The sequence below is a fragment of the Paramisgurnus dabryanus genome, chromosome 7 (genome assembly GCF_030506205.2).
Source record: "Paramisgurnus dabryanus chromosome 7, PD_genome_1.1, whole genome shotgun sequence".
Taxonomy (NCBI): Eukaryota; Metazoa; Chordata; class Actinopteri; order Cypriniformes; family Cobitidae; genus Paramisgurnus; species Paramisgurnus dabryanus.
This window is the reverse complement of record NC_133343.1, coordinates 27,406,589-27,434,086: the sequence shown is the minus strand read 5'-3', so window position 1 is coordinate 27,434,086 and position 27,498 is coordinate 27,406,589. Positions and strand designations below refer to the sequence as shown.

General features: G+C 36.3%; 3 protein-coding genes across 3 annotated transcripts; 2 read left to right on the top strand and 1 right to left on the bottom strand.

Moving 5' to 3' along the window:
- The first annotated feature begins 142 nt into the window (after positions 1 to 142).
- Positions 143 to 1,362, top strand: uqcc2 (ubiquinol-cytochrome c reductase complex assembly factor 2). Its single transcript, XM_065264855.2, has 4 exons — positions 143 to 361; positions 745 to 819; positions 917 to 986; positions 1,186 to 1,362. The coding sequence occupies exons 1-4, from the start codon at positions 224 to 226 to the stop codon at positions 1,293 to 1,295; spliced, it is 393 nt and encodes a 130-aa protein (XP_065120927.1). The 5' UTR covers positions 143 to 223; the 3' UTR covers positions 1,296 to 1,362.
- A 2,139-nt stretch (positions 1,363 to 3,501) lies between these two features.
- On the bottom strand, positions 3,502 to 5,735 carry tspo (translocator protein). The gene is made up of 4 exons (XM_065264694.1): positions 5,589 to 5,735; positions 4,779 to 4,965; positions 4,469 to 4,607; positions 3,502 to 4,175 (listed from the first exon to the last, which is right to left on the bottom strand). The coding sequence occupies exons 2-4, from the start codon at positions 4,949 to 4,951 to the stop codon at positions 4,002 to 4,004; spliced, it is 486 nt and encodes a 161-aa protein (XP_065120766.1). The 5' UTR covers positions 4,952 to 4,965; positions 5,589 to 5,735; the 3' UTR covers positions 3,502 to 4,001.
- A 4,809-nt stretch (positions 5,736 to 10,544) lies between these two features.
- On the top strand, positions 10,545 to 27,160 carry frs3 (fibroblast growth factor receptor substrate 3). Its single transcript, XM_065264868.2, has 8 exons — positions 10,545 to 10,921; positions 13,331 to 13,449; positions 15,511 to 15,599; positions 15,988 to 16,174; positions 16,268 to 16,429; positions 18,262 to 18,383; positions 19,545 to 20,459; positions 20,716 to 27,160. Exons 3-8 carry the CDS (start codon positions 15,534 to 15,536, stop codon positions 21,145 to 21,147), a joined length of 1,884 nt encoding a protein of 627 aa, XP_065120940.1. The 5' UTR covers positions 10,545 to 10,921; positions 13,331 to 13,449; positions 15,511 to 15,533; the 3' UTR covers positions 21,148 to 27,160.
- Positions 27,161 to 27,498: the final 338 nt, after the last annotated feature.

Here is a 27,498-nt window from a genome sequence, read left to right as displayed (position 1 = left end):
GACCGATCGGTATATGACGTCAAAGTACCGCGAGAGCGTTTCGAAGGCACAGCACTCGCGGTACTTCATTGTCATGGGGCGAATGGTCTGCGCAGCGTCGAATGCAGGCGAAAGCGCTTTTGATTTTGAAACGCCATACGGTTTGGCTCTCCACGGTTTACGTATTTACAGCATACTGAGTACAGTTGTGAAACACACAACCAAAGATTTCTGAACGTAAAAGATGTCTGCAACCAGATACCGTCGATTTCTCAAGCTATGCGAGGAATGGCCAAAAGACGAATCAAAGAGAGGTCGAGATTTAGGGACATTTTTACGCCAGAAAGTAGCCAGTGCATTCAGAGAAGGCGAAAATACACAGGTAGGTGCTTGCTTGACTACTTAACGTTAACTTGCGTGCTTTACCCTTGTTGCTCAGACCTTGCATGTCAAGTGTCATCTTGGGTATTTTTCCACAGTGTGTTTTAACATTTCATTAAACAATAAGAAATGTGTTGAGCTGGCTGTAATAGACAAGTTTCTGATACAAAGTTTTATTAAATAAATTCTATACTGTAGTATACTTTAGCATTTATTATATCAGCTGTTGTAACATTTCTAGATAAGTCTTTTGAACTACATACTTACAATTTATTACAACTGAAGGGCTGAAGTTAGCGTTTGCAAACTAAGAGCTTCAAATAAACAAAGACAAGATTTAAAGCAATGATGCCTGTACTCATAAAAGTCACTGTTTTCTCAAAGATTTCAGATCCAGAGAAATGTGATCAAATGTATGAAAGTTTGGCCCGCATCAACAGTAACGTGTACAAAGAAAAGGTGGGTTTAGATGGAAGTCATATTTTCAAAATGATTTAAAATTTTTAAAGTGAATTGAGGCATGCATCATATTTTTGGTCTATTAACTTGCTTACAGTTCCCAAGAGCAAAAGATACAAGTTTTACAGGAGTAACAGTGGAAGAGTGTCGAATGCTATTGGCCACAGGTGAGAATTTTTTAGTTCTTGTCAAAGTTTATATATAGGGAAACAACTCAAAATAAAAAAGTATTATTTAAACAACTAAATGTACATTGACATATATTACTTGTTTGATGTCAAATAGCAAAATGCTCAAAAAGTCATTTCACAATCAGAGTGGAAGCTGATGTTTCACATATGCAATTAAGTTTTCTTTCTTCTCCAGGTAACATGCAACAGACAGATGAGGAGAAGAAGGGATTGTGGAAGACACTAATGGACCGATTCTCTTCCAAACCTGAAGATGGACCACCTCCTGAAAAAGCTGAAAAATAATCATCATACTGTACAGACTGTATTTATTCCCCATTTGCACATTTTCAAATAAAACAATTAAGATGTAGATATGTAAATATTCACTGTAGATCTTCTCATGTTAATAGTAGGACATAGACTATTTCAAGACTTAAAACAGATTCATACGGCTGTGTGTTGGCGAGAATCTCACGATACAATACGCATCACAGTACATGTTGTGATACTGTAACTCAATGATATTTCCTATTTTAGGAAAATAATAGGCTATAACTGTAGGGAAGCTGTCATTGAGAACACACCACCATACGCAAAAATTGTGACACGCCCCTATGCAAGTACTTCCTGTCACTGTTTAAGTTCAGAGATAAGAAGAATGCTATCTAGTGGCCGGGATGTAAACTCCAAACAACTGCCACAGTATTGCCAACCAAAATTTCACGATATTCACATGCGTCTATATTTTCGTACACCCCTATATGATCGTTTAGAAAATAACTAATTTTATGATTTCTCATATAATTTCCATATTCGTATAGATGGGTAAAAGCCATGGTTTACGACATGCATTTAATTAATCATTTTGGTGGTTTCCATTTTATCATAATAAAGATAAATGTATTTTATCATAAAATAATGATTTATGTTCAGTAAGGCAAATCTATGTTATCGTTTGCATTTGAGCACAACAAATGTTATTTTAGTAACAAAACTTTTTAACAGTTTTCAATTTTAGTGACACTTGAGATTAGATCAGGGGTGAGGAACCCTGGTCCTGGAGGGCCACTGTCCTGCAGAGTTTAGTTCCAACCCTAATTAAACACACCTGAAAAATCTAATTAAAGTCTTCAGGATTACTTCGAAATGAAATTCAGGTGTGTTTGGTTAGGGTTGGAAATAAACTCTGCAGGACAGTGGCCCTCCAGGACCCAGGGTTCCCCACTTCTGGATTAGATGGTAATAAATAGCCCCCCCCCCCAAGAAGTGCTTCTGTTTACTCTCATGTTATTCAAAACTTAATTTCTTTAATGGAAAACGAAAAAGTTATTTTCTATATTTTGAAAGTGGGTGGGGACTAGGGACAGTCATACCATTTTTCATTGAATGGAAAAGAGCAGATTGGACATTCTGTTTTTTTTCATATTTAGTGTAGGAAGTCATACAGGATTCAAACAACTCTGAGTCACGAGTTAAGTGCACTTTGTGTTTAGTTTTACAGTGATTTCTCTCTGCACTTAGCATATTTTACGTGAGATGTCTTTTAAAACCTCTTAACTGTCACCCCCCTTTTTGTGTGGGGGTATGAAAAGGTGATGTGCACCTTTAAGTTAATATAACTCTGGCATTCTTTAGTCTAAAAGTCTTGCTCTCTTTTTTAAAGAATGCACGCAAAGTTTTTCAAATCAAATATATATATATTTTATATACAAATAATGCAATAAAGTATATATTTTATGTTAAAAAGCAAAAATTTTAGACATGAAACATATAGCCATAAGTCCCAGCTAGTTTTGATCCAAATTTCAAGGTTTTTGAAGGTTTTTGTCACACTTTTATTGGTTTTACCAACAAAGGCAACAGGGTGTCATTAGTTTTCTGCATACTGTTGTCACAAATTAATACATTACTGTCACTGCATTATTAGTACTTCAATAAGGTTTTAAATATGAAAACTACATTCTTGGAGCTTTCCAATGATATACAAGTTGTTATGATGTTTCTGGCCTTTGATTTAGTGTTATGATAAAATAATGCTGTTTTAGTATTTTTTGTAGTTTAGGTAAAGGAGACAAGATAGTAATGGGGAGTTCGCTGGATAGATCACTTGCAGTTTTTTGATAATATGAACTACGCCATTATGTAGAATGTGTTCACAAATGATATAGATGATAAAATCTGAACCCCACCCTTACACAACCACAAAAGTTGTGACCTGTGGCCAGTTGCATAAACTCCTTGGACTGGTCATACAAGTTAGTCATGTAATTTTCTTTTAAGGCTGGTTTTTCAATCAGTTACATTAAAAAGTAGGACTGATCAGCCCAAACTAATTACTGCTGGTCAGTCAGACTAGTTCTTAAGACAAAGTATTAAGTTTGGGCTATGTTTATGCAACCGGCCACTGGTCAAATTAGTTGGCCGTTTGCAAAAAACAATGTAAAATTTTAACTACATTTCCTTTCAAGAAAGAAAAGATGAACATTTATAAAAAAAAATAGGCAAGGAAGCAAGTAAACAATTGTTTTGTTATTATAAGGGACTTTTCACATTTGAAAAAAACTGTTAACTACAGCTGATATTGAGAGAGAAGCACCATTGTTTTCATAGCTTAAAAGTAGATTAGTAAATATTAAGCGCAAAATGATCATTAAACAAAGTGTAAAAGCAATATGCAATATTTACCTTTGTATATACTTTAAAAACAAACTGTGCTAAATAGCACTAAAAGTGGTTCTTGTGCTATATAGCACCTATGAAGCACCAATGAAGAACCATATGGGGGTCATATAGCACCACTTTAGCACCACATGTGGTTCTACATAGCAAGATATGGTTCTACACAGGTACTTCATTGGTGCTATATGGCACTTAAAATGGTTCCTCTATAATTACGAGCCAAGATCCACTTTTAGGGCTATTTAGCACGGTTTGTTTTTAGAGTGTAGTATATTCAGTGTATACAATCAGTTTTGTTAGTTAGAATAGTGTTCATTTTCATTGGTTTCTTTATTCTTCTTTAGGATCTGGATTGTCTTTCCAGATGCGGTAGTTGAGGGAGGTAGCGAGGCAGAGCCAGGCCAGGTATGGTGCCATCAGAAGTGTTGCGGTGCGGTTGATGGGATACCAAGACACCATAGTAGCTCCTACTGTGCCAGTGAGCAGCAAAAGCTCTATCAGAGCCTATATTGGGCAGAAGAGCATAATCATATTTATTCAAATATACCAAAATTACACAATGTTTTACAAGTGGTATCATGTTTTACCCTTCACATAAAATTCCAATACTATTGAAAGTAAAGAAGCACTTCCCAGGTTGTCCTTTATATGCAAAAACAGATTTTTCAATATTTTGTAACAGAAAAAAAAAAACAGTAAATTGCAAAGGTTTATGGTTTATAAAAGTTACTAAAGACCAGGGAGCTTCATTTTAACTAAATTAAATCTATCACTGGTGACAATGAAGCCCATCTCACCAGTTTAATCTTGTGTGCACCAAAGAAGATTGGTGTCCAGGCCCAGTTTAATGCAAGCTGTGTCCCATAGAGCCCCAGTGGAACCAGTGAATCCTGTGTGAAGCCTCCAAGTTCTTTCCAAATCAGGTATGAACCATATCTATATAAAAAAAAAAGTGTACACACCATTTAAAAAGTAATAAGGGTGTGGCATTTTTAGATGACAGCAACCTTTCTCTGCAAATCTCTGTAGTTACTTATTAACTTAGGTACATCTTCCACCTCTTTACATGTGTAAAAGATCTAGACAAGTGAGCATTGTTGTACAAACCCCATGCCAGTGTAAAGAGTGGTCCAGACCACTGGAAAAGCAGCATTAGGTGGCCTCCATGAAGGTTTTTTAAGTGTGGTGTACCAGGTCTTCACCTCCCTTCTTGTGATTATACCTCCCATTATCCCACCCAAGTGAGGCAGGGCAGTAAAACTCAGCATTGGAATCCACATCCTTTTAGTGCAATCTGGAAAATTAAATGTACAAATCATGCTAAAATAGGCTATTCTATGTTTCTGTACTTTTTCTTTAGTCTGTGCTAGTTGTTCGAAAATGTGTTTTTTGTAAAGCTGCTTTGCAACAATGGAAAATTGTGATTAATGGGCTATAAATAAGTTGAATTAAATAATAAATCAAGCTTTGAATCGTATTGCAAATAAACTGCATTACATAAAACAGTAAAATAACAGCACAAGTAACAGTATTTAAAAATAAACATTTTAATTTAACCCATTTTCATAAACTAGTGCAACTTCTAAACTATTTACGTCGAATAATTATACAGAAATTCGACAAGCGCAAGTTTTGGTTCAGTGCGCGCGCACCTTATCGTAACGCTGGAGTAACCTCGCGCGAACGTCCTTTTAAAACGCAATCCGTTATTATTTATTTATTGAGACGATGCAAACACCGAAACATATTGCAATTCTCCCCATAAAAGTTAGAATGTTTATCGTAGGAATGAACGTCTCGAGTTATTTAACAAAATGGTAGTCACGTGATCTACAGAACATTACTTAACACGATGGTAGACTATTGTTTGCAAAATCAAACTATTTAAGGAAATAAGAAAGCAGAAAAGAGTTTTACCCAAAATGAAAGATCAACTGGTTGATCGGTTTAGAGCAATAAAAGTCGTCTCGACGGTGTCCTGTCCTTCTATGACCGGAGTGCTCTTAAAATCATGATATAAGTTCATGTAACAGCCAGTGTGGGCGTGCAACAAGAAGAACTGGGCTGGTCTTGCATATAAACAACGCTTGTGTGTAGTCACGTTGGCCACTAGTAAAGAGGCATAAACATCTGCAGCTTCCTTGTGTTTCACAAGCTGTTGTGAAACGATCACTCAGCATGCTGCGCTGCATGTAGTTTTGAAGGAGATCAACGCTGTGTATGTATGGGATTGCCATAATGCTAAAGATTTCAGTCCCTAAAATCGTGTACTATCAGCACATATTGAAATAAACAACGAGCACTATTCCCGATATCAGCCATGTATTCACGTTCATGTATGTTCGTTTACATATGATAGCTAACAATAACCAAAGACATCTTGTTATCTATATATCTCTATATATCACTAACGCTCGAAAAGAGCTTCCAGAAGCCCATATAAATAAAACATTTTTTAAGTATATTTAAATTCTTTAAACTTTCTGAATTTGGCTGCCATTCAGCCTTATATAAATAAATAAATAAAGTATCCAACCCACATTTAAAAATCTCAGTAGCCCAAAGGTCTCCAACGTCCTGCATATTTTAGTTCCGTGCCTCTAATTTTTAGATAGCCCTGAACAACTGGATTAGCAGGTTCAGGTGTGTTTGATTGGGCTTGGAACTGAAATTTGCAGTACAGGTGCCTTTCATGAACAGGGTTGGAGACCCATGCGGACAATTTGGGAATTACTCACACACTGTTTGAAGCATACTGAAGTTTCTGATGTAATACTCATTTTGCATACTAATTTGTTCATCCTATATAGCATGCAAGTAGGCAAATTAAGGCTTTTTGTTGATTCTGGATCAACGTAATCAAATATACCCCAACCTACCCTTAACTCAAATCCTAACCATTTTTTTTAACCAATGAGTGTGAAATAATAGTTTGATGAGTATTTCTTAAAGGCCCCTATACCCTATCCTAAACCTAAATCTAGCACACTAATCCTGCAATCCGATTGGTTAATGAAAATGTTGATCCAGGACCAACAATGGTGTTGATCCAGGATCACATCCTACTTGGTGAAATAATGTTCACCACAGGGGGTCGGGCTACTGAATTAAATGAAGAAGCTCATTGACCATTAGAACACAGTATGCATATGAAAAGTATGAATGAATTCGGACGCACTATATCCGCCATGCTGATATATCTCACGTGACATACCTCGTCATAACAACAAGTTATTCTTTAACTGGAATGACATTAAACTAGTGCAATTTAACCACAAGGGACAGCTGTTTTAATATATGCGTTTTTGGATTTGAATAGAGCACGTTGGACATTTTTTAATAAAACAACACCTCTCCTTTTTCTTCTTCTTCTTCATTGGATAACTCCTCTCCTGGGGGCTCACTGGATAGTTAAAGGTCCATTGAATTAACACTTTGGGATCTTGCTGGAAGTAGTAGGTCATCCGGGTACTTTTCGCCTACTGTTTTTGGAATATATGAATTCGGACATACTTGCCTCACCTACTTGTTTTCGCCTACTATATAGTATGGAAGTTGGCGGTTTCGGACGCAGCCTAAGTCTCAGCAAAGCTGTCGTAAATCAGCTGTGCAATTTGTGACATCATTACTATGTTTTTTTAATATTTCGAGCTCCATTGTGCCACATACACCTTTCTTACGCGAGTTTAGAGAGAAATTTAACCTTAATCAATTGACATACTTTACAAAGTATCCATTAATTTGCTGTCCATATACTTATCATTAGGCTAGATCCGGGTGCACAATGTTTCACTCACACCCATCTTTTAACATTACCAAGATAAGGTGCCACCACTGGTCTAAATAGATCAGTGGTGGTTGCCACCTACCAGTTACAGGATGGACCCTAAGATCTCATAAATGTGAGATCCTAATTTTGCACCTTAAATATCACATACTGTTGTAGCAATAATGTCAATGAGATATTTAGATGCATATGTATTTCTTCTTAGATTTTATCTGGAATCCTCCATACATGGATGGAGGTGTTCAGTTCACTGGATTTTATGTGTGTTCCCATCCTTACATTACCAACTTCTATTGTGGTTGAGGATATCTTTGATATCCAATGCCTGTCTGTTGATGGATATGAGAGATGGTCTAAGATTACTGCAAACACAGAGCATAAGGTGAAAAGAGATAAGCTTCTGCTTTGAAAACTGTAACTTTTCAAGATATCACCACTACACCTGGTGGTCCAGCCATCCGGTAAGCTCTGTACAGTGCCCTAAAGTATTTGGACATTTGCATAGTTAAACTGTATGAACGTTATACTTTTATTTACTTGTAATACAATGTACAATTCAATATTTGCGTAAATGTTAGTCAACCTTCATTTTTATGAGCACTTTAAAAATGCTGTAGTTAAACCTGTACTTATGTCACAGGCTCAGGATAAATAAAGAGGGCTACTTTCTCTAAAGGAGAAACCTGTTTTGCAGTTCAGTTCTGGAATGGATGATGATCCTAAAGCGTCCACGTACAAAGCCGACTCGACTCAAGTGACAATGCTCAAGACCTTCTTGCTATCATCTGTGACATTATCTTCTCTGAGGAGGACAAAACTTTATATCAATAAACCTTTTCTGCTGAGACTCATTATTTATATGCCTTTTAACTACTGAGGAATATTGTTCTTTTATGGTACTCTATTTTATGAGCAAGCTGAAAATCATGTTGACATGGTGCACAATGTTTCAGTTTTAAGCGAAAGTCTATGTATATTTACTGATATGTTTAATGTTTATCTCATCTACACTAAACATCTTATTGGAAGAGATTATGTTTAGTGGTTGTGACTCAGACACACACTGATAAAAATTTCTTCTTGATTTACTTAAAAAATATGATTTTTTTGCATAATTTTATTACATAGTCATATGATCAAGAGTCTTTGTACAAACCACTTTATTTTTCTGTTTACTGAAATATAATTATACAGTAAACTTAATTTTAGTATTTCTAGTCATTATTTTATGTGTTTGATCTACATAACTTCAAGGGTTCCAAATGTATATTTTTGATGAAATTCAACTTAAATTCATATAACATATTTTAAGTTGGATCTACTTTGTTTTTGTATGATGCATAAGATGAGCAGATGAAACTCATCTTCACACATTAACACAGTTAGTGCTCATTGAGTGAAGTGTCTCAAATTTTTACTACCAAAGCACCACTTTCCTGCACGATAGTAATCAAACTTAACTAAAAATAACACAAAATCTTCTAAATCAATGATAAGCGACCAATAATCACTATCAAGTCTTTCTAAAATGCAGAAAATAACAAAAATACACTCCAAATGCAGTTGCATACAAAGCAAAATACAGATCCACTGCCCATTTGGTAATATCAACAAAAATCATTCATGTAGTTGCAATTCAAAATGATTAAGTTAACATAATTTTTACATATTTAAGTGGGTCATGTTGTATCTACTTGTTTCAATTAAGTGAATTGGACAAGGCACAACGTTATGTGTAATTGTTTTATTCTGAGTAAATTAAACAAGGTTATTGTTATGTCTGTACTGGAATTACTTAATTTGACATTATCTTGTGTTTTGAACAAATGTTGATTAGGTTAAAACTAGATGTGAAAATACAAACTTATTTTTAAAATGACAGATTAAATTACATAACATTTACATCCATAGATTTATTTATTTTTTTCAGACACTTTATTTTTTATGCAGACAAGAGCAAGAGGACAACTCTTAGGTTATTGTGTGCTTTTGCACTGTTTGAAGGATAACCACTCATTGGTAAAATTACAACTTTTACAAACGAAGGTTTCTTTCTTTCTTTCTTTCTTTCTTTTCACTAACATAAAAAATCTAAATAAATTATAAGAAATTAGTTATTTCCTATTGTTGTTAAATATAATTATTGCATGTTTGATACATGAATTTTTACAGTCACATAAAATTGCAGTTCTTCAGCATTTATAGAGCCTTTCTATTTTTTCTTCATCAATCTCTGACTTGGACACCTCACTTTGAACAGACCACCATGAAAAAAATACAGTCATAAAAAATCAAGAGGCCACTTCAAGATTATAATTTTTTTATTATTCGGTTAATTACCAAAAACATTTCTGCCAAAAAATACTTTTTATATTTGCATTTATTTATATTATTTATACAAAAAAATATGCAATGTTTACAAATCCTGAATGCTTCAAAGAAAACTTTAAATTTATTTTGCAACAACAGAATGTTTACACGTATTAGGAATAGTGCAAAAGTGAATATTTGATGGGATAACCCTGCATTTTAATCACATCTATCATGTGTCTTGGCATGCTTAGTCTTTTACATTGCTGTCGTGTGACTTTGTCACTCTTGATATTTGCTTTTGCTGAAATTCAACAGACACTGGACTGAAATAGACAGTAAAAAACTGAGGTAGTCTCTTATTTTTTTTCTATGGGTGTACAATATCATTCATTAGTATAGTACATTGTACTATTATACTATTGTACAATCATTACTAGACTTTGTGCCTGCACTTTCTGCCAATGTATACTACAGTATTATTTATTATTTATATTAAATTAATTAACTGTAGAAAATACTGTAGTTTATTATATATTTAATATGGTAAGGTTCAAAACATCTATGAATTCTATTACAGTTTACTACTAAAATATACTTAAAAAAACTTCACGTTTACAATAAGTCAATTTCTCATGCAGTCATAAAACACCTGTTTGAGATGTTGCCCACATGCAGCGACGAATTAAAATTAGCTGTTTTTTGTGTGTGTCTTAAATCAGAGCAAGGTGTTTTCTTTTGCAGAGAGAGAGAGAGAGAGAGAGGAAGAAAGCGAGAGAGAAAGAGAGAGAGAGAGAAAGCTGTTGGCAGCACGTCATCGTGTGATGCTCAAACACATTCACACCTCATCTTTTGGTCCTCCAGCATATTCTACCTTCTTGTCGCTCCAGCAGCCCTCGTTGTCTGCCTGAACTCTCACCCTGGTGGTCGGGAAATGTCAAAGAGAGGCCCGTGCCGCAGCAAGGGGGCGTTACGGGGGAAAACAACTGTCTTTATTGTTATATTTCCACGCAATTCACGTTTTCCTAGTCTTGTCACAACCATAAGCGTCAGAAACGACCACCGCGCCGACCGCCAAATCTTCTGGTGTAGCATCCGCCGCTGCTCGCATCCTTGATCTGTCTCGTCTCGTATCGCAATCGTTGCCAAACATGTGAGTAGCAACCGCAGCCGAATTGTTCTGCAGTAACCTAAACGTCTTTTCTTGCCTCTGGTACACCGAGAACCCGATCGCAATCCTGTTCTCATTCATGTCTTCAGTTCATGTGAATGTGATGTGTTTGATGCATGATAGTCACTACTAGCATCCAGCTGCAAACCGTCACTGTTGCACTGGATACAAAGGCTGTAACGTAGCGAGCCATCTCGTTGTACGCAGCAAGTGTGTTTGTGCTGGGTGACAGTGTTAGTTTAACTGGTTCCAGTTGTATACTTTGTGTTTCTGTCACAGATTTATGCAGCGTTTGTGCTATGCATTAAGTGCGCGCACATTCAAGTTACACCGAGATGCCGACCTGACATATTTGTCACAATACGCGTGCTCGGTAAAGCGATTTGGATGTACAATTCTAAAGTCAAAGGACAAAAAATTTTATTTTATAGGTTTTACATTCATGTGGTAATATGATACTTCGTGTGTTTTAAGATTGGATTGTTCAAAAACTGTTGGGGCAGTGAACCAGAGCAAGAGAGATGTGGCCTGATGTTATAAATTAACATGCGCATTCAGTGTAGATGAATGCACGTGGCATAAAATGTCAAATGCGTTTTGTACAAAAATCTTAATCACATGACACAGTTTTGTTTGTTGTTGTTGATTTTTTGGGGATGGTTTGCTTTTTATACTGTTTATGTCAGAGTATGTGACTCCATGTGAAGTACAATATTTCTTTTTTAATCCAAATTTATTGTTTCAGAATTTTTCAAAATATAGATAAAAGTCACAAACTATAAAAACAAACAGATGCCGTAAAAGTGGTGGACACATAAACAAGAATTTCATAGTTTGCCCAACAAAAGCTCTTTAATTTCTGCCCAGTTTTGAAAAGCAACAGCCATTGCTTGCCTTGGACAGCCATAAGAAGTTGTTAATATCAATATTTATCATCTGCATTTTAATATAGTTTAATTATGATATTATTTATTTGCATATGAAAGGTTTGTGAATGTATATAACTGATGCTGTATACCACCATCAAACTCTTTATTGTTATCATGCATGCTTAGTTTTGTAATCGTTTTGAAATATTCATAATGCTGTTGATTTTTCGATGGCTAAACATGGAGTCATGCTAATGTTTAGTAGTTTGTTTAACTTTTATTTCTAACTAGCAGGAGCAGCCTGCTCATCCTTCACGACTCTTAGCTTTATTTCTTCGCATCCTGAAATGTTAAGCTACATTTATCATTGAAGATTGTGACGGTTGTTTTATCAGTCCTTTCATGTAGGATGGTTCAGTTTCTGATTATTGAATCAATCCAGAACTGAATTTTGGGTAACACTTTATTTTACGATGTCTTTGTTACACGTTACATGTAATTACTATAGTATTAACAGTAAATTATGCATAATTACATGCATCTACCCCTTAACCAAACCTTAACCCCAATGTTAAGTACATGTTGTTAATCATGGATCACCCCAAAAGTAAAATTTGCTTAAATTAAAATCATTTACTCACCCTCATATTGTTATAAACCTGTACAAAATTTTTGTTTTCTGATGAACACAAGGAAGAAATTTTGAGGAATGTTTGTAAACAAACAGCCCCATTCACTTCCATAGTAGGAAAAAAGAATACTATAAAAGTGAATGGGGCTTATGAATGGTTTGGCCACAAACATTTCTCAAAATATCTTCTCTTGTGTTTAGCAGAACAAAGTAATTTATTAAGTTTTTTTACTTTGGGTGAACTATCCCTTTAAATGTATACACTGTTCGGACACCGTAAAATAAAGTTGAGCTTAATTGTGTTTAAAAGTTTTCTTTGGTGTTTATTGTTACCACACTTTGAACTTGTAATACCAAATTTGCCATGATTCCTAAACAAAAAAAATATCTTCATTCGAGCATAATCATTAAGGGTGGGTTTCTCAGAAAGGGATTATCTTAAACCAGGACTAGGTGTTAGTTTAATTAGGAAATATAACTAGTTTTAACAAACATGCCTTTAATAAAAACATTACTTGTTTGCATTTTGAGACAATACAAAGGGCACTGATGTATTTTAAGATATGTCATTGCAAGTTGTTTTCAGTTTGGACAGCTTTTACATTTATTTTAGTCTAGGACTAGTCTAATCCCTGTCTGGGAAACCGCCCTTATATTGCTAGGACCTAAAATTGTCTCACATGCACATCATATAGGCACCAGCTTAAAGCTGCTTTCATTTATGAATAAGATTATTAGTTTAAAGTAATTATGTTTAATTTATCCACTGGGATTTTGAAGCAACTCCATTCCCTGTGTTTTAATCACAGCACCACAGTAATGAACATTTTTGATAAAGAGGACAGTATACACAGAGGATTTTACGTTGACTCCTTTTTCTCTGCTTGATAGGAGAAATGAAACATTTGTGCACTGGGACTGGATGTTCTTACCAGCACAACCCACTTCCGCCATGACACCCAGCAGAGGATTCTGGGATTGACGCAAGCATCACTCCCACTGATGGCCAGGTGAGCATGTGTTAGTGACATTATTTTGTGTATTTTTTTACACTTAATGCATTTATTTGTTATTCTACATAAAAAAAATATGAAGCATAATCATGCTATTAATTAAAGGTCCAATTTGGGTTTTTAGTGGCATTTAGCAACCAAACGCGCTTTTTAGAACAGTTTGTTCGTTTAGGGCTACTGTTAAAAACATGATGTGACTTCCCATCCCAGTCACACGAAATTACGTACCAATAGTCATGTAAATTTTTGATTAGTTTTCATGATACTGTCACGAATTTCCGCTTTTTCGTGATCATATCACAAATTTCTGTTTATGTGTCATTGTCACGTATTGGTTACCCAACTGTTTTGTCCTAATTTCTTACCATTTTCGCTTCGGTTTAGGGTTAGATTTACATAAAATGACATCCTTACCCAAACCCACCCTAACGCCAGGCGACAAAAAAGGGATAGTTCGGCCAAAAATTATATTAAACCCATGATTTACTCACCCCCAAGCTGTCCGAGTTGCATATGTCCATCGTTTTTCAGACAAACACACTTTCGGATATTTTATAAAATGTTTTAGATCTTTCAGTTGATTAAATGTAATGTTACGGGGTCCAAGACCTTAAAGTCCAAAAAAGTGCGTCCATCCTTCACAAATTAAATCCAAACGGCTACAGGATGATAAACAAAGGTCTTCTGAGGGTAATCCGCGCGGTGTTGTTGTAGAAATATCCATATTTAAAACTTTATTAACGAAAATAAATACCTTCCGGTAGCGCCGCCATCTTAGACTCCTCTGTATTCAGGAGAGAGTATTAGCATAGTGTACGCACTTTTCTTAGTGACGTATGACAAATTCGGAGGGCGGGGGCACAGAGCAGCAGCAGAGTAGCCTCCGTAGGCTGCCTAAGCTCTCATCCTGAATGCGGACGCGACTAAGATGGCGGCGCTACCGGAAGGTATTTATTTTCGTTAATAAAGTTTTAAATATGGATATTTCTACAACAACACCGCGCGGATTACCTTCAGAAGACCTTTGTTTATCATCCTGGAGCCGTTTGGATTTAATTTGTGAAGGATGGACGCACTTTTTTTGGACTTGAAGGTCGTGGACTATGGGTGGACCCCGTAACATTACATTTAATCAACTGAAAGATCTAAAACATTTTCTAAAATATCCGAAAATGTGTTTGTCTGAAAAACGATGGACATATGCACTTCGGACAGCTTGGGGGTGAGTAAATCATGGGTTTAATATCATTTTTGGCCGAACTATCCCTTTAAAATTTTTAAAATATAAAAAAATAAATCTGAAATAAATTGTATAAACCAATACTTAAAGTCACATCCTAATGCAAACACCAAATCTAACCCTAAACCGAAGCGAAAATGGTTTGAAAATAGGAAAAAGCAGTTGAGTAACCAATACGTGACAGTGACATGTAAACAGAAATTCATGATACGATCACAAAAAAATGCAAAAATTCGTGACAGTATCCTAAAAAAGAATACAAAAATTACGTAATTACAGGTACATAATTTTGTGAGACTGTGTAGGACTTCCATGTAAAGGGACCAGCGGTGTATGTAAATAAAAATGGCTCATTATAAGGTAATAAAAACAATACAGTTCATTATGTAAGATCTTTATACACCACTGATAATATAGTTATATATATTATATTGCATTTCTGTCAAGAGATCCTTCTAAAAGTTACACAATGCACCTTTAACTGTTAATTTAATAGTTTTAATCATTTTGAATAGATATCACTATTACCTGCTGTTGACATACAATAAACCGATAATAAGGCAAGAGTTAACTTCTCAGAAGTTTTATCCAATGTTACAATCATCTTAACATTTACACATTTGGTGCACGCTCTAATCCATAATGACTCAAAATCATTTTTGTCAGTACCTGTATGTTCTGTATGTTCCCCGAGGACTGAACCCATGACCTCTGGCTACCAACAAAATGCTCTACGAATTGAGCAACAAGAACACTTGTAGCTACATTAACTTGTCGATTGTCCTAAGCCTATCAATACTGTTTTGTCCCTGTTTAAGGTTTCAGCTGGCCTGCTGAAGCTATGGGGAGCTGCTGGAGCTGTCTATACAGAGACGCTATCCAAGACAACCATCTCAACAAATTCAAGGTGAATTTCACAAGACACAAAAAACTACTGTAGCATTACTCGGTTGTATACAGTGGCACTGCAAGATTAATTTAAACATATTTATATACCATGCATTTACAGATTAATACTGTGTGTTACATAAATACCATATTACTTTTTATCAGCAATTTATTTTACTGTTCTGCATGTACATACTGTACTATGCGCTTACTGCGTATTCACTACAAACCAGCCCTGAACCTATAGTAACCCATATTAGGTGCAATAAAAGTACACTGTAGGTGCACATACTGTAAAATAAAGTGCAATCCAAATCTCCATACTTTTTTGATAGTTACATAGGTTATTTACACAGCAAATATCAACCTTAGCATTTGGGTCTATGCCTAACTGGTCATGTTGACAGGTGACTAATGTGGACGATGAGGGAAATGAGTTGGGCTCAGGAACAATGGAGCTCACGCAGACGGAGCTCATTCTGCACACACGTAAACGTGACGCCATCCGGTGGCCGTACCTTTGCCTGCGGCGCTATGGCTATGATTCCAACCTCTTCTCTTTCGAGAGTGGCCGCCGTTGTCAGACAGGACAAGGTAAGGTTGTTCTTACCCATCTGTTTGTTTATCCGTTCATCTGTCCAACTTTCCTATTCCTGATCTGATTTTTTCTCGGGCATGTTATGATAGGGATCTTTGCATTCAAGTGCTCTCGTGCGGAGGAAATCTTTAACCTCCTACAGGAGTTGATGCAGTGTAACAGCATCAATGTGGTGGAGGAGCCCATGATCATGACCCGGCCTGGGCATGCACCAGAGATGGAGATGCCTCGAACCCCACAGACACCCAACAGTGAGTCACAGGATTAAATATGGCTTTTATACAGCAGTCTTTTTAGTAGGGTTATGTAGCTTAGCTAATGATAAATATTGAATCTTAAGTCATCCATATTGTTTCATTTTTAGTGCAAAAACTAAAGTGCCTTTGTCACACACATTTACACACCTAGTCGCCTGCATTTGGATATTTTTACAGTCCATGTGTTAAATGTCTACTTTTATAACTTTATATATTCACTCACGTAAAGGATTATTAGGAACACCATACTAATAATGTGTTGGACCCCCTTTCGCCTTCAGAACTGCCTTAATTCTACGTGGCATTGATTCAACAAGGTGCTGAAAGCATTCTTTAGAAATGTTGGCCCATATTGATAGGATAGCATCTTGCAGTTGATGGAGGGCACGAAGCTCCAGTTCCACCACATCCCAAAGATGCTCTACTGGGTTGAGATCTAGTGACTGTGGGGGCCTTTTTAGTACAGTGAACTCATTGTCATGTTCAAGAAACTAATTTAAAATGATTCAAGCTTTGTGAAATGGTGCATTATCCTGCTGGAAGTAGCCATCAGAGTATGGGTACATGGTGGTCATAAAGGGATGACATGGCAACAGACCAGGCAACATTTTTCCAGTCTTCAACTGTCCAATTTTGGTGAGCTTGTGCAAGTTGTAGCCTCTCTTTCCTATTTGTAGTGAAGATGAGTGGTACCTGGTGGGGTCTTCTGCTGTTGTAGCCCATTCGCCTCAAGGTTGAGTGTGTTGTGGCTTCACAAATGCTTTGCTGCATACCTTGGTTGTAACAAGTGGTTATTTCAGTCAAAGTTGCTCTTCTATCAGCTTGAATCAGTCGGCCCATTCTCCTTTGACCTTTATCATCAACAAAGCATTTTCGCCCACAGGACTGCCGCATTCTGGATATTTTCTCGTTTCACACCATTCTTTGTAAACCCTTGAAATGGTTGTGCGTGAAAATCCCAGTAACTGAGCAGATTGTGAAATACTCAGACCGGCCCGTCTGGCACCAACAACCATGCCACGCTCAAAATTGCTTAAATCACCATTCTTTCCCATTATGACATTCAGTTTGAAGTTCAGAAGATTGTCTTGACCAGGACCACACCCCTAAATGCATTGAAGCAACTGCCATGTGATTGTTTGATTAGATAATTGCTTTAATGAGAAATTTGAACAGGTATTCCTAATAATCCTTTTGGTGAGTGTATATGTATAATTGACAGATTTAAAAGTAATTTTCTATCAATATTTAGATTTTATTTTAAGTAAAAGATATGAATGCGGAAAAGGAACTTGTCACCATTTGTTTCAGTTTTAACACCTTTAATTTCAATAATTACCATGTAAGTTTCACAAAATGCCTTCCAAGAAAAATGTATTCTAAAAATATATAAACATACAAATATGTCAAATGAAAGAACAGACCCTCTGCTTTCAAACAAACAAACAAACTGGGAAAAAACATTTCATCCAATCTATATTTTACTATACATCTATACATTTTCTCTGCTTATAAACTCTTAAATACGAGTATTTTTCTTTAAAAAAGCTGAAATAATTGCATTTTTGTGGAGGAATTTTGTTAGAGATCAGATTCAGAATGATTATCAAAACATACACAGAGTTTATAATTAGTAAATAACTTTTTTTGCCTCAGTTTTTTCATAAATTGGGTAAGTGCGTTATTACAGGCTTACATAAAAATTCATCAGCAACACGTTTTTCTATGCAAATGTTTTCTCTTAATTGACGAGATAACTCGTCAATGGCGGGGAAAGAGTTAATACTACCTGCTCATGTGTATTATGCTTTTGTCTGTGTGTGTAGCCCCTGGATTCCCCATGCAGGGTTTTCCTAATGGATACCCAGGATACCCAATCAGTGCAGACTCATCTCAGCCCTCTCTCACCAACGACCACAGACACAGTCTCATGGGATTGGATGACCAAGTAAATACACCAAACACCTGCCTGTGCAAACTTGCAAACACACACACACACACACACACACACACACACACACACACACACACGCACACGCACACACACGCACACACACGCACACGCGCGCACACGCGCGCACACACACACACACACAGTCAGGCACATATGGTTTACAATTGTTATAGACGCAATGCATTTTATATGTTACAAAATGTATATTCTATTTACTTAACCTACCCAAGTCCCTATCCATCACCTGTACCAACACCTGTTAGTAGTTTTTATCCATGAAAAAGTACCATTAAGTATGTTTTTTAAGTCGTTCAGTTTATGGGGACATAAATATGAAATATTAAAATGTTCTCATAACAATCTACTCATCATTATTCCATTTAAAATCTATACGACTACTTTCTTCAGTTGTTTATAATTTTACCTGATCACACTATCGCGGCTTATTTCTGCGATAACAACCTGCTGTCTGTACTAGGGATGCACAGATACCACTTTTTTGGAATACGAGTACGAGTACTTGCATTTCAGTACTTGCTGATACCGATTCCGAGTACTTAATAAAAAAACATGATTTCAATTTACAGGTAACAGCTTTAGTCATATAATTTAACAAAAAAAAGGACTAGTTTTCCAGTTTGTTGTAAACTCTGCCTCTTTGGACAACACAAGAGGCATTAACCCCTTACATGCCGCTCAAACATAGACATTTCTCAAACCGTGGTATCGATTCCAGGTATCGGGGGACTTTTAATGAGTACGAGTACTTTAGAAAATGTGGTATCGAGGTTGTTTATAGTGGATGTTTGAAGTCAGCTACCCTCAAGTTAGTGCACACAGTTAGTGAACACTAAAACTTTTAGTTTAAGTAACTTATATAACCCAACAAGTTTTTTTATTAAAATGTTGAAACAAGTAATTATCATGTAATCGAATGCAATGACATTCATACATTTTTAAATGTGGCTCAAATACTTAAAGGCTCAAATTGCAAGCAACACGTACAGTCTGTACTGCTACAGTTTTATAAAATATGAAACCAATTTGCACCTTTTTCCATGTGTTAAATATGTTCATAACACCTTGTCCAGGCAATCAATGTTCTGCTTATCGTAAATAGCAGCTAACCAATAAACTGTCGTCCCTTTTTCCCAGACACATACGTACGTGAATACAGTGGGCATGGAAACTGACCTCTCTAGCCGTCACTGCGTCCATTCCTTGCCAGAAGTGCGGCCCACCACCTACCCAGAAACCTCAACCACCACCACTATTCGTGGAGGGGGCCAAGTCCCGGGTCAGCCCGGCATGCATTGCTGCCCCCTGGACGACCCCCACAAAGACCCTCAGGTCTTCCTCCAGCCCGGAGCACAGGAGGTTAAGTTCATGTTGGGTCCCACGCCAGCACAGCGTCACTTAATGGAGAGAGACAGGGGCCGCCTTGTCTCTCACCCTCTTCGAGCGCCAGACGGTAGCTCAGAAACAGAAGGAGAGGAGACTCCGTCCGTACACATGTGCAACACGCACTCCTATCACCATTGCCACCATCTAATGCACCGACACCCGAGTATGGAGCCGTGCCCGGAAAGCCAGCTAACATACGAGAACATCAACGGACTTCGAGGGGTGCGCAGACAGAGGCTGAGCCCGAGCACCGTATCGCAGTCACAGTCTCTGGGCTCCAGTAGCAGCAGCAGCACCACGGGCGATTCCCGCACACACACGCATCCGCACTCCCTCCCGCTCACGCACACACATCCTTCCTCACTGCCCCCGCAAGGATACGGCTTTGACCGGGGAATGGGTGTGGGTGGTCACCGGCGCACTGCGTTGCTCAATTACGAGAACCTGCCGTCACTCCCCCCGGTCTGGGAATACCGTGCACTTCAGCGCGAAGAAGAGGAGGATCAGGATGAAGATGAGGATGAGGACGAGTATGAGGAGGAAGAGGAGGAGGAGTACGACGAGTATGAGTATTCCGAAGGGCCCACGACACCAAACGGATATCATCAGGAGAGCGGAGGCGGGATTCATCGTGATGCTCTGCAGAACTACGTCAACACCGAACAGGTGGGTAAACATAAAAATGTATATGTAAAAAATTAAGGGCGGAAAAATACTTTTTTACATTAATTTTTATAAAACGTAATCCAGTACTGAATTATTGGGACACCTGCTTGGGTATTTTTGTAGTATTTGATACAAAAACCATAGTAGTGTTTTTTTTGTTACTTTTGTTATTTGTCGGCATTCATTAACGCTCAGCTATTTATAGACTGTACAAACACTTGAGATACATTTACCTACAAACTTCAATCCCATACAGCTACAGCCTCCTACGCGTCTCCGTCACGCTTGCCAGCCCCACCCTCACCCACCTGAGAGGTCCAACCGTGTTTTCAACTTTGACTTCAGACGTCAGCGAGCGGGACGTGGCAGTGGCACCTGCGAGCAGTACGGTCGTCACCCGCCTCCTCCCCCCTCCCGCCAGCTCAACTACATCCAGGTGGACCTGGAGGGTGAACCCTCCGGCTGCTCGGGTCACGGGGGAGGGGCCCCGGTACCGCAGAGACCGCCTCCCCTCAAACGCGGCATGTCTGCTGCGGCAGCCGCGGCACCGCCCACCCGTCGTGGAGAGTGTTACGCCGTGATCGACCTGAAGAAGACAGCAGCCATGTCTAACCTGCAGAAGGCCCTGCCTCGGGATGACGGAACGTCACGGAAAACCCGCCACAACAGCACCGACTTGCCTCTGTGAGAGGGAAAGGGACGGACAGAGAAAGAGAGTTACGAGGTATGACAGGGAAAATGAAGGAAATAGAGTTCTGGTGGTACTTTCCTCTCATTGTCTACACTTTACTCTCACACTCATACCAACTGCTGCTTGATGATAGTAACTGAAATTGAGCCAAGCATTAAGAGTTTAATTTTATTTCGTTTTTCTCACGTTGTCTGTGGGAGGTTATGGAGATGACACTTATCACCGTGGTTTTAGGTTGCCGTCTGGGGCCAAAGAATTTGGTGCAGTAATAACCACCCTTCATTCAGGAAATAAGTTTATGCGTAGTGTTTCTATTTTTTAAAGTCAAAGTGTCTTAATTCTTTATTTTTAAGTATAATTTTATAAATTATAGGGTTAGTTGACCCAAAAACGACAATTCTGTCCACTCATCATCGTGTTGTTTAATCATTTTGTCTTTTAGTATGGGACACAGAAGTAATAGTTTTAAACTAAGTCGCTCTTCTGCACACACACAAAACAGAAAAAATATAACCGCTATCAAGCTCCACAAAGAACAATAATTAATATAAAGAGATAATATAAAGCTCATATTTTTGTCTTTTTTAAAGCTTGACAGCGACCTATACAGGAAAACAACATATTTTGAGTAACATAAGGTTAATAAATGACAACATTTTCCTATTTACTTCACGGTATATGCTGTCACAGTATTATTTTCACTCTTAAAAATGATGGGTTATTTTCAACCCAGCTTTGAGTCAATAAGGGACAAACACAACATGTTGAGTTGTAATTTAACGTATTTGTTTTAACCCAAAAATATTTAACCCAAAGGCTCGGTTTGTCTCTATTTGACCCAACGCTGGGTTGAACATAACCCGGCATTTTTTAGAGTGTTATGTTTGAGCAGAATAGACTGCAAATAAATGACTTTCTTACTTAGTATTTTGTCTTGTTTTCAGTTAAAATATCAAAATATTCTTAAATCAAGATGCATTTTCTTGATCAGCAAAATGACCTAAAAAAATAAGTATAGTTTTAAGACAACATATATATAATTTAAGTGAATGTGTGCTTAAAAGAAACAAAATATAATTTGCCAATGAGGTTTGTAAACATTTTTCTTGAATTAACTATTTAAGCAAAAAAAGGACACTTATAATCAAGATTTTTTTCTTATTCCATTGGCAGATTTTTTGGCTTGTTTTAAGTACAAATTCACTGACATTATATATTTTTTGTATAAAAACTAGACTTATTTTCTTAAGCCAGAGATGGCTAACGATTAATCGCGATTATTCTATAGCAGAATAAAAGTTTTTGTTTACATCATATGTGTGTGAACTGTGTGTAATAATTGTGTATAGAGAAATTGATATATATTTAAGAAATGTTTACATGTGTATATACATTTTATGTAGAATTTATATAATATATAAATACTTAATATATAAATATATATTTTTTCTTAAAATTATACATGCATGCGTGCATATTATATATACATAATTATTATAAACAGTTCACACACATAATATGATGACAACAAAAACTTTTGTTCTGCTTTAGATTAATCACGATTAATCGTTAGCCATCCCTAAGAAAATGCATCTTGATTTAAATTTTTTTGGTTATTTCTACCGAAAACAAGTCATTTTTTTGCAGTGTAGCTTTAAAACCACCAAATTATTAAAATATTACAACACATGAAAAAAAGTTACTTATGGAACTATAATTTATTAAACTTTTCATTATGATTAAAATATCCAGCATACTTTCATGTTGTCATATTTAGTTCCCAGCCTATGTGTAACTATATGGAGGCTGCTGCACTGCAAAAAATGACTTTCTTACTTAGATTTTTACTGAAAACAAGACAAAAATACTCTCAAAATTCTTAAATTAAGATGTATTTTCTTGATGAGCAAAATGACCTTGGAAAATAAGTCTAATCTTAAGACAAAAAAGATCAAATTTAAGTGAAGAAAAATTTCTTGAATTAAGTGTTTATGAAAAAAGTTAACTTATTTCAAGAAAATTTTTCTTATTACATTGGCAGATTTTTTCGCTTGTTTTAAGCACTAATTATTTACTTAAAGGAACAGTATGTAAGAAATTTATATCAATGAATCATAAAATGGCCCTGATGTGTCACTAGACATTAAAAAATAATTTTAATTTCAAATACTTATATCACTGACAACAGTGGTCTGGCCAGGATATTGTCATTTAAAAAGCGAAGTTGCAGCCCTCAACTGATGTTTATGTTGTCATGTTGTGTATTGGCCTCCAGTTGTGTGATTGCAGGACCAGTTTTAGCCACAAGTTTTGTTATTGCAATACCAGTTTTGACCACAATCCTACATACTGTTCCTTTAAAGTTTATATTTTTTGTCTAAAAAAAATAAAAAGATATTTTTACTGAAAACAAGACACACTAAGTATGAAAGTCATTTTTTTTGCAGTGAGGCTTTTGTTTACTATTTGAATGCCACAAGAAATGTGTAGATTGAAATTGATCAAATTAATTCAGTTTGCACTCAAATTGTAACTGAGCTCCTTACACAATTCACCACTGAGCCATGTTTAAATAAAGTTTACATGATTTAAAGTCATTATTCTTAAAGAGATTAGGAAAGATCTATAAAGAGACCATCTAAGCCAAACAAAACGTAGGGAAAGAGATATTAAGTCTAGATTAAACTTTGGCTCTTCGCAGCATTGCTAATCCTGTTTTTTTTTCATTATGTCTTCATAATGTTTTTTAGCAGTTAGAACAAGATTAAGTATTATTGTTTTTCACTTTTTCCAAAATTTGGTTCTTTTTGATTGAAAGAGAATTTTTCTATACAAATTCTATACAAAGTTGGCACTTGTGCTGAAAAGTAAGTGAACAGATATTTTCTATTACAAAAATAAATAAAAAACTCAGTTTAGGATATCTAGAGAAACTTCACGTAGATAAAGTTTATAAAAGGACAGAACTGCCATTGTCACATCCTATCTCATTGTCACAAGTGAAAATTCTTTCTAAGAGTGTATTTATGTACTTCTGTGTTTTGTAAAGCTAAGTGAAGTACCATCAGATGTAAGAATGTTAATTATTTTTTTATATCTTAAAAAAATATCATGCGGGCAAAACATATTTATTTAATTTAAAATATTTATTTATCTCACTGTCTGTTGATATATGTATTCATGTATTTATTGTTTGCTGTTTGAATTATTATAACTAAGTGTAAGTAACGTGTTATTAGATTTATTTATTTTTAGAGATACCAAAGGTGGTATGAAAAAAAATCTACCTTGGTATACTTTTTTAAACTGCAATTTCATGTTGAATAATAACTTTATTTGAACATATTGTGCCAAAAATATTATTATATCACTGAACTATGTGCCATTGGTAAATGTTGAATTTTAGGGCTAACAGTCAGCAACACATAAAACACAAATGCAGCTGTTCTTAACAATTACATCATGATCATTTCAGGGCTTTATTAATATTTTGTCTACAAGTACATACAAATCAACGTATTCCCAGTCAATTCCATTCAGTATCATTCCAAATGACTTAAAAATTATATTTAGCAGGCTTAAACGTTAGCAGTGTTTTCACTGAAATTTCAAAAATCAGCTATTTTTGTAATACAGTAGATGAACAAGTTGGTGTTTTTATTCTTTGCTATCATATGGTTGTTAACACAACCCCGAAAATGTGTTAGCAACAATACTGATGTAGCTACAGTATAGATTTCTGAAAATATTGCTAGGGGTCTGAACGTAAATATAGACCCAGTATTTCAAACTCTCACTGGCAGCCATATTGTTCTGAGTGCAGGGCCTTATGTATTGCACATAAACTTAATATAAGTAATTTAAGCTTATTCATATGAAATATCTAATGTTAGATGATTCGTTCTTGCTATTTGAAATGTCTCCATATCAAAGTTTTTTAGCGAAGTCGTGCCACAAGTCCTGTCGTACTTGGTATCTCTAAAATCGTGTGCTAAAATCACAATTAAACAACACTTAAACCTGACATCAACGGTACCATAATGCCACTTAAATTACAAAAAACCCACACAATTTTTTAAAGGTGGTTTCAGCTATGCACACTATAGAGCCCCTTCCCCAGAGAATCGCCAGTCTTTATCAATTGATGATTGGTTCTTTTAACTTGAAGGCGGGACTTCCTTCTCCACAGCCGCCATGTTGAGCATTGCATTGTCCCCCTATAGATTTAAATGTTATAAGAGAAGCCATAATTGAAAGATAATATTTTAAGGATTATAGGTCCAGTTAGCTTAGACTAATAATATGCGATTCATTTATTTTTATCACCAAAATGTTCAAATATAAAAAACTAAAATGATCTTATTTACGACAGTATCATTTTGAGAGCCTTGCAATTCAATACAATATTGCTGCCAAAAATGAAATCCAAATCAAATCAACATATTACACTCACAATCACACACACTTATTGTACTTTAAGAATGCGATGATGAACTATTTGGACACTTTTAGACACTTTTCAGAGGATCAATCTAGTTTTTAACATCTATATTTTGGTATTGTGGTATGATAAACATTTTGCAATAACAGCTAATGGAGTCATATTAATATTTGTTTGCGTCGTTCGATAACGTGTGATTCTGTACGAGTCACGGTTGTGTGTGCGTTCGGAAAGGACTGGATCACCAGTAGGTTTACTGTCTTTCTCAGGCCAATCTTAATGTGTATTTAAATAAGGCTTAAGAGAAAAAAAACCTAGTTGAGAGAACTCGATTGTGCCATAAGTGATTTTCGTCCACTATTTGAAAATAACGTGTAGCTATAGTTGAATTTTACAGGTATAGTAGCACATACTAACTAGAATCATGTGTTGCATTTGATTGTGTGAGGTCGCTTTGGAGTGTAAATGCTTTTTGTTTGTTTGTTTGTTTGGCTGTGTTTTATATCTTGCGTACACATTATCATCAGGGTAAATCTGAAAAGCCCTTTGATGCATTTCGGTTACATCTTAAACACAGGTTAACTGCACTGAAATTGTAATGGGGTGAGCAATCGTCTTTGAAAGTACTGTAAATCCCTGTGTAAAATCATACTTCTTCTAGAGTTTAGTAATGCACTTATCACCTTATCTTTTCGTTTTGATCTCGTCCATTGAGTCAGCTTATCATCCTAGCCTGGGATGGTAGTCCACCTGAAAAGGGTTTTGCAGTAACCTGAATATTGAACGACCTGTCCTATTGGCGGTATAATAACATTGTCGTAATGAAGCTTAGATGAAGCTTAATGACTGCGATGTATTGTAAATTAATGTGAATGTGTCTCAAATGTGTCAAGAGTTCAAGAGAGAGCGGCCCATGCACGGACTCTGTACCGGAGACTGCGTTTCTGAAGCTCCTCGCGCTCTCTTACTCTCAAACTGTTTCATTTCTCTCTGTATGAATGTACCACACAGAGATGGACTTGTAAAATGCTCAGATGAGGTGATTTACACTCAATGTTTCTATCCCCTCCCCGATGAAAAAATGTGTTAACGTTCCTGTTTTGTCTCGGAAATTCCGATTTCAATCCGATTTTTTGATTCTGTTTCTTTCTATACGGTATTTACATTTTCTTGTAAGTATGTAATTCTGTGTATGTACATAACATATATGGGTATGCGGTCAGCTTCTCCTGTGTTCGTTTGTGTTGGCGCAACAGACACTACTTTTGCCACAGCCATTTGTAGAAAGAGCAACGCCTTGACGGTCATTCCATTAGATGGACATTGCAGTCTCTATAAACAGATCAGACATCTCCTATAGTCTCTGTTGAGGTTGCAGTCGCAACCCTTCCCCATTCTTACAACGGAAGCAGGCATGCCCCATGTTGAATGTTATTTTCAGTCATATAAACTTTTGAAGAGAAAGGCTTGTATAATAAAAATGAATGTGATTAAATGTAATGTCAACATTAAAAATGCAAATGTAAAAATGTGTTTGCTCTGATACATGTCTGAATAGATAGATAGATAGATAACAGTGGCGGCTCGTGACTGCTCATCTGAGGGACGCCAATTCAAAATAAGTGTTCAGAGTGTCGTGTGTGTTGCCTGCGTTTACAAAATATGTGTTTGTTGCGTCATGTAAACCATGTGCATCACGTGTTTTGTCAAAAACGCTTATGATAAGAGACGCTCACGTTCACAAAATACACGCAAGACACTAACTTAACACTAAACTCTGATTATGCGTGAGATTATGCGAGCGTCTCTTTTATCATAAACCCTTTAGATGCATCTGCAACAGGCACTTGTTTTGACAAGTCACGTGATGCACAAAGGATCTCTCGACGTGCAGAACACATATTTTG

Coding starts and splice junctions, on each gene's coding strand:
- frs3 (XM_065264868.2), top strand. CDS start 15,534: ATGGGGAGCTGCTGGAGCTGTCTATACAGAGACGCTATCCAAGACAAC. Junction 15,600..15,987: donor ACCATCTCAACAAATTCAAG/GTGAATTTCACA, acceptor TCATGTTGACAG/GTGACTAATGTGGACGATGA. Junction 18,384..19,544: donor TCATGGGATTGGATGACCAA/GTAAATACACCA, acceptor CCTTTTTCCCAG/ACACATACGTACGTGAATAC.
- uqcc2 (XM_065264855.2), top strand. CDS start 224: ATGTCTGCAACCAGATACCGTCGATTTCTCAAGCTATGCGAGGAATGG. Junction 362..744: donor GAGAAGGCGAAAATACACAG/GTAGGTGCTTGC, acceptor GTTTTCTCAAAG/ATTTCAGATCCAGAGAAATG. Junction 987..1,185: donor TCGAATGCTATTGGCCACAG/GTGAGAATTTTT, acceptor TTTCTTCTCCAG/GTAACATGCAACAGACAGAT.
- tspo (XM_065264694.1), bottom strand. CDS start 4,951: ATGTGGATTCCAATGCTGAGTTTTACTGCCCTGCCTCACTTGGGTGGG. Junction 4,608..4,778: donor ACTCTTTACACTGGCATGGG/GTTTGTACAACA, acceptor TTTTTTATATAG/ATATGGTTCATACCTGATTT. Junction 4,176..4,468: donor GTGCACACAAGATTAAACTG/GTGAGATGGGCT, acceptor TGCCCAATATAG/GCTCTGATAGAGCTTTTGCT.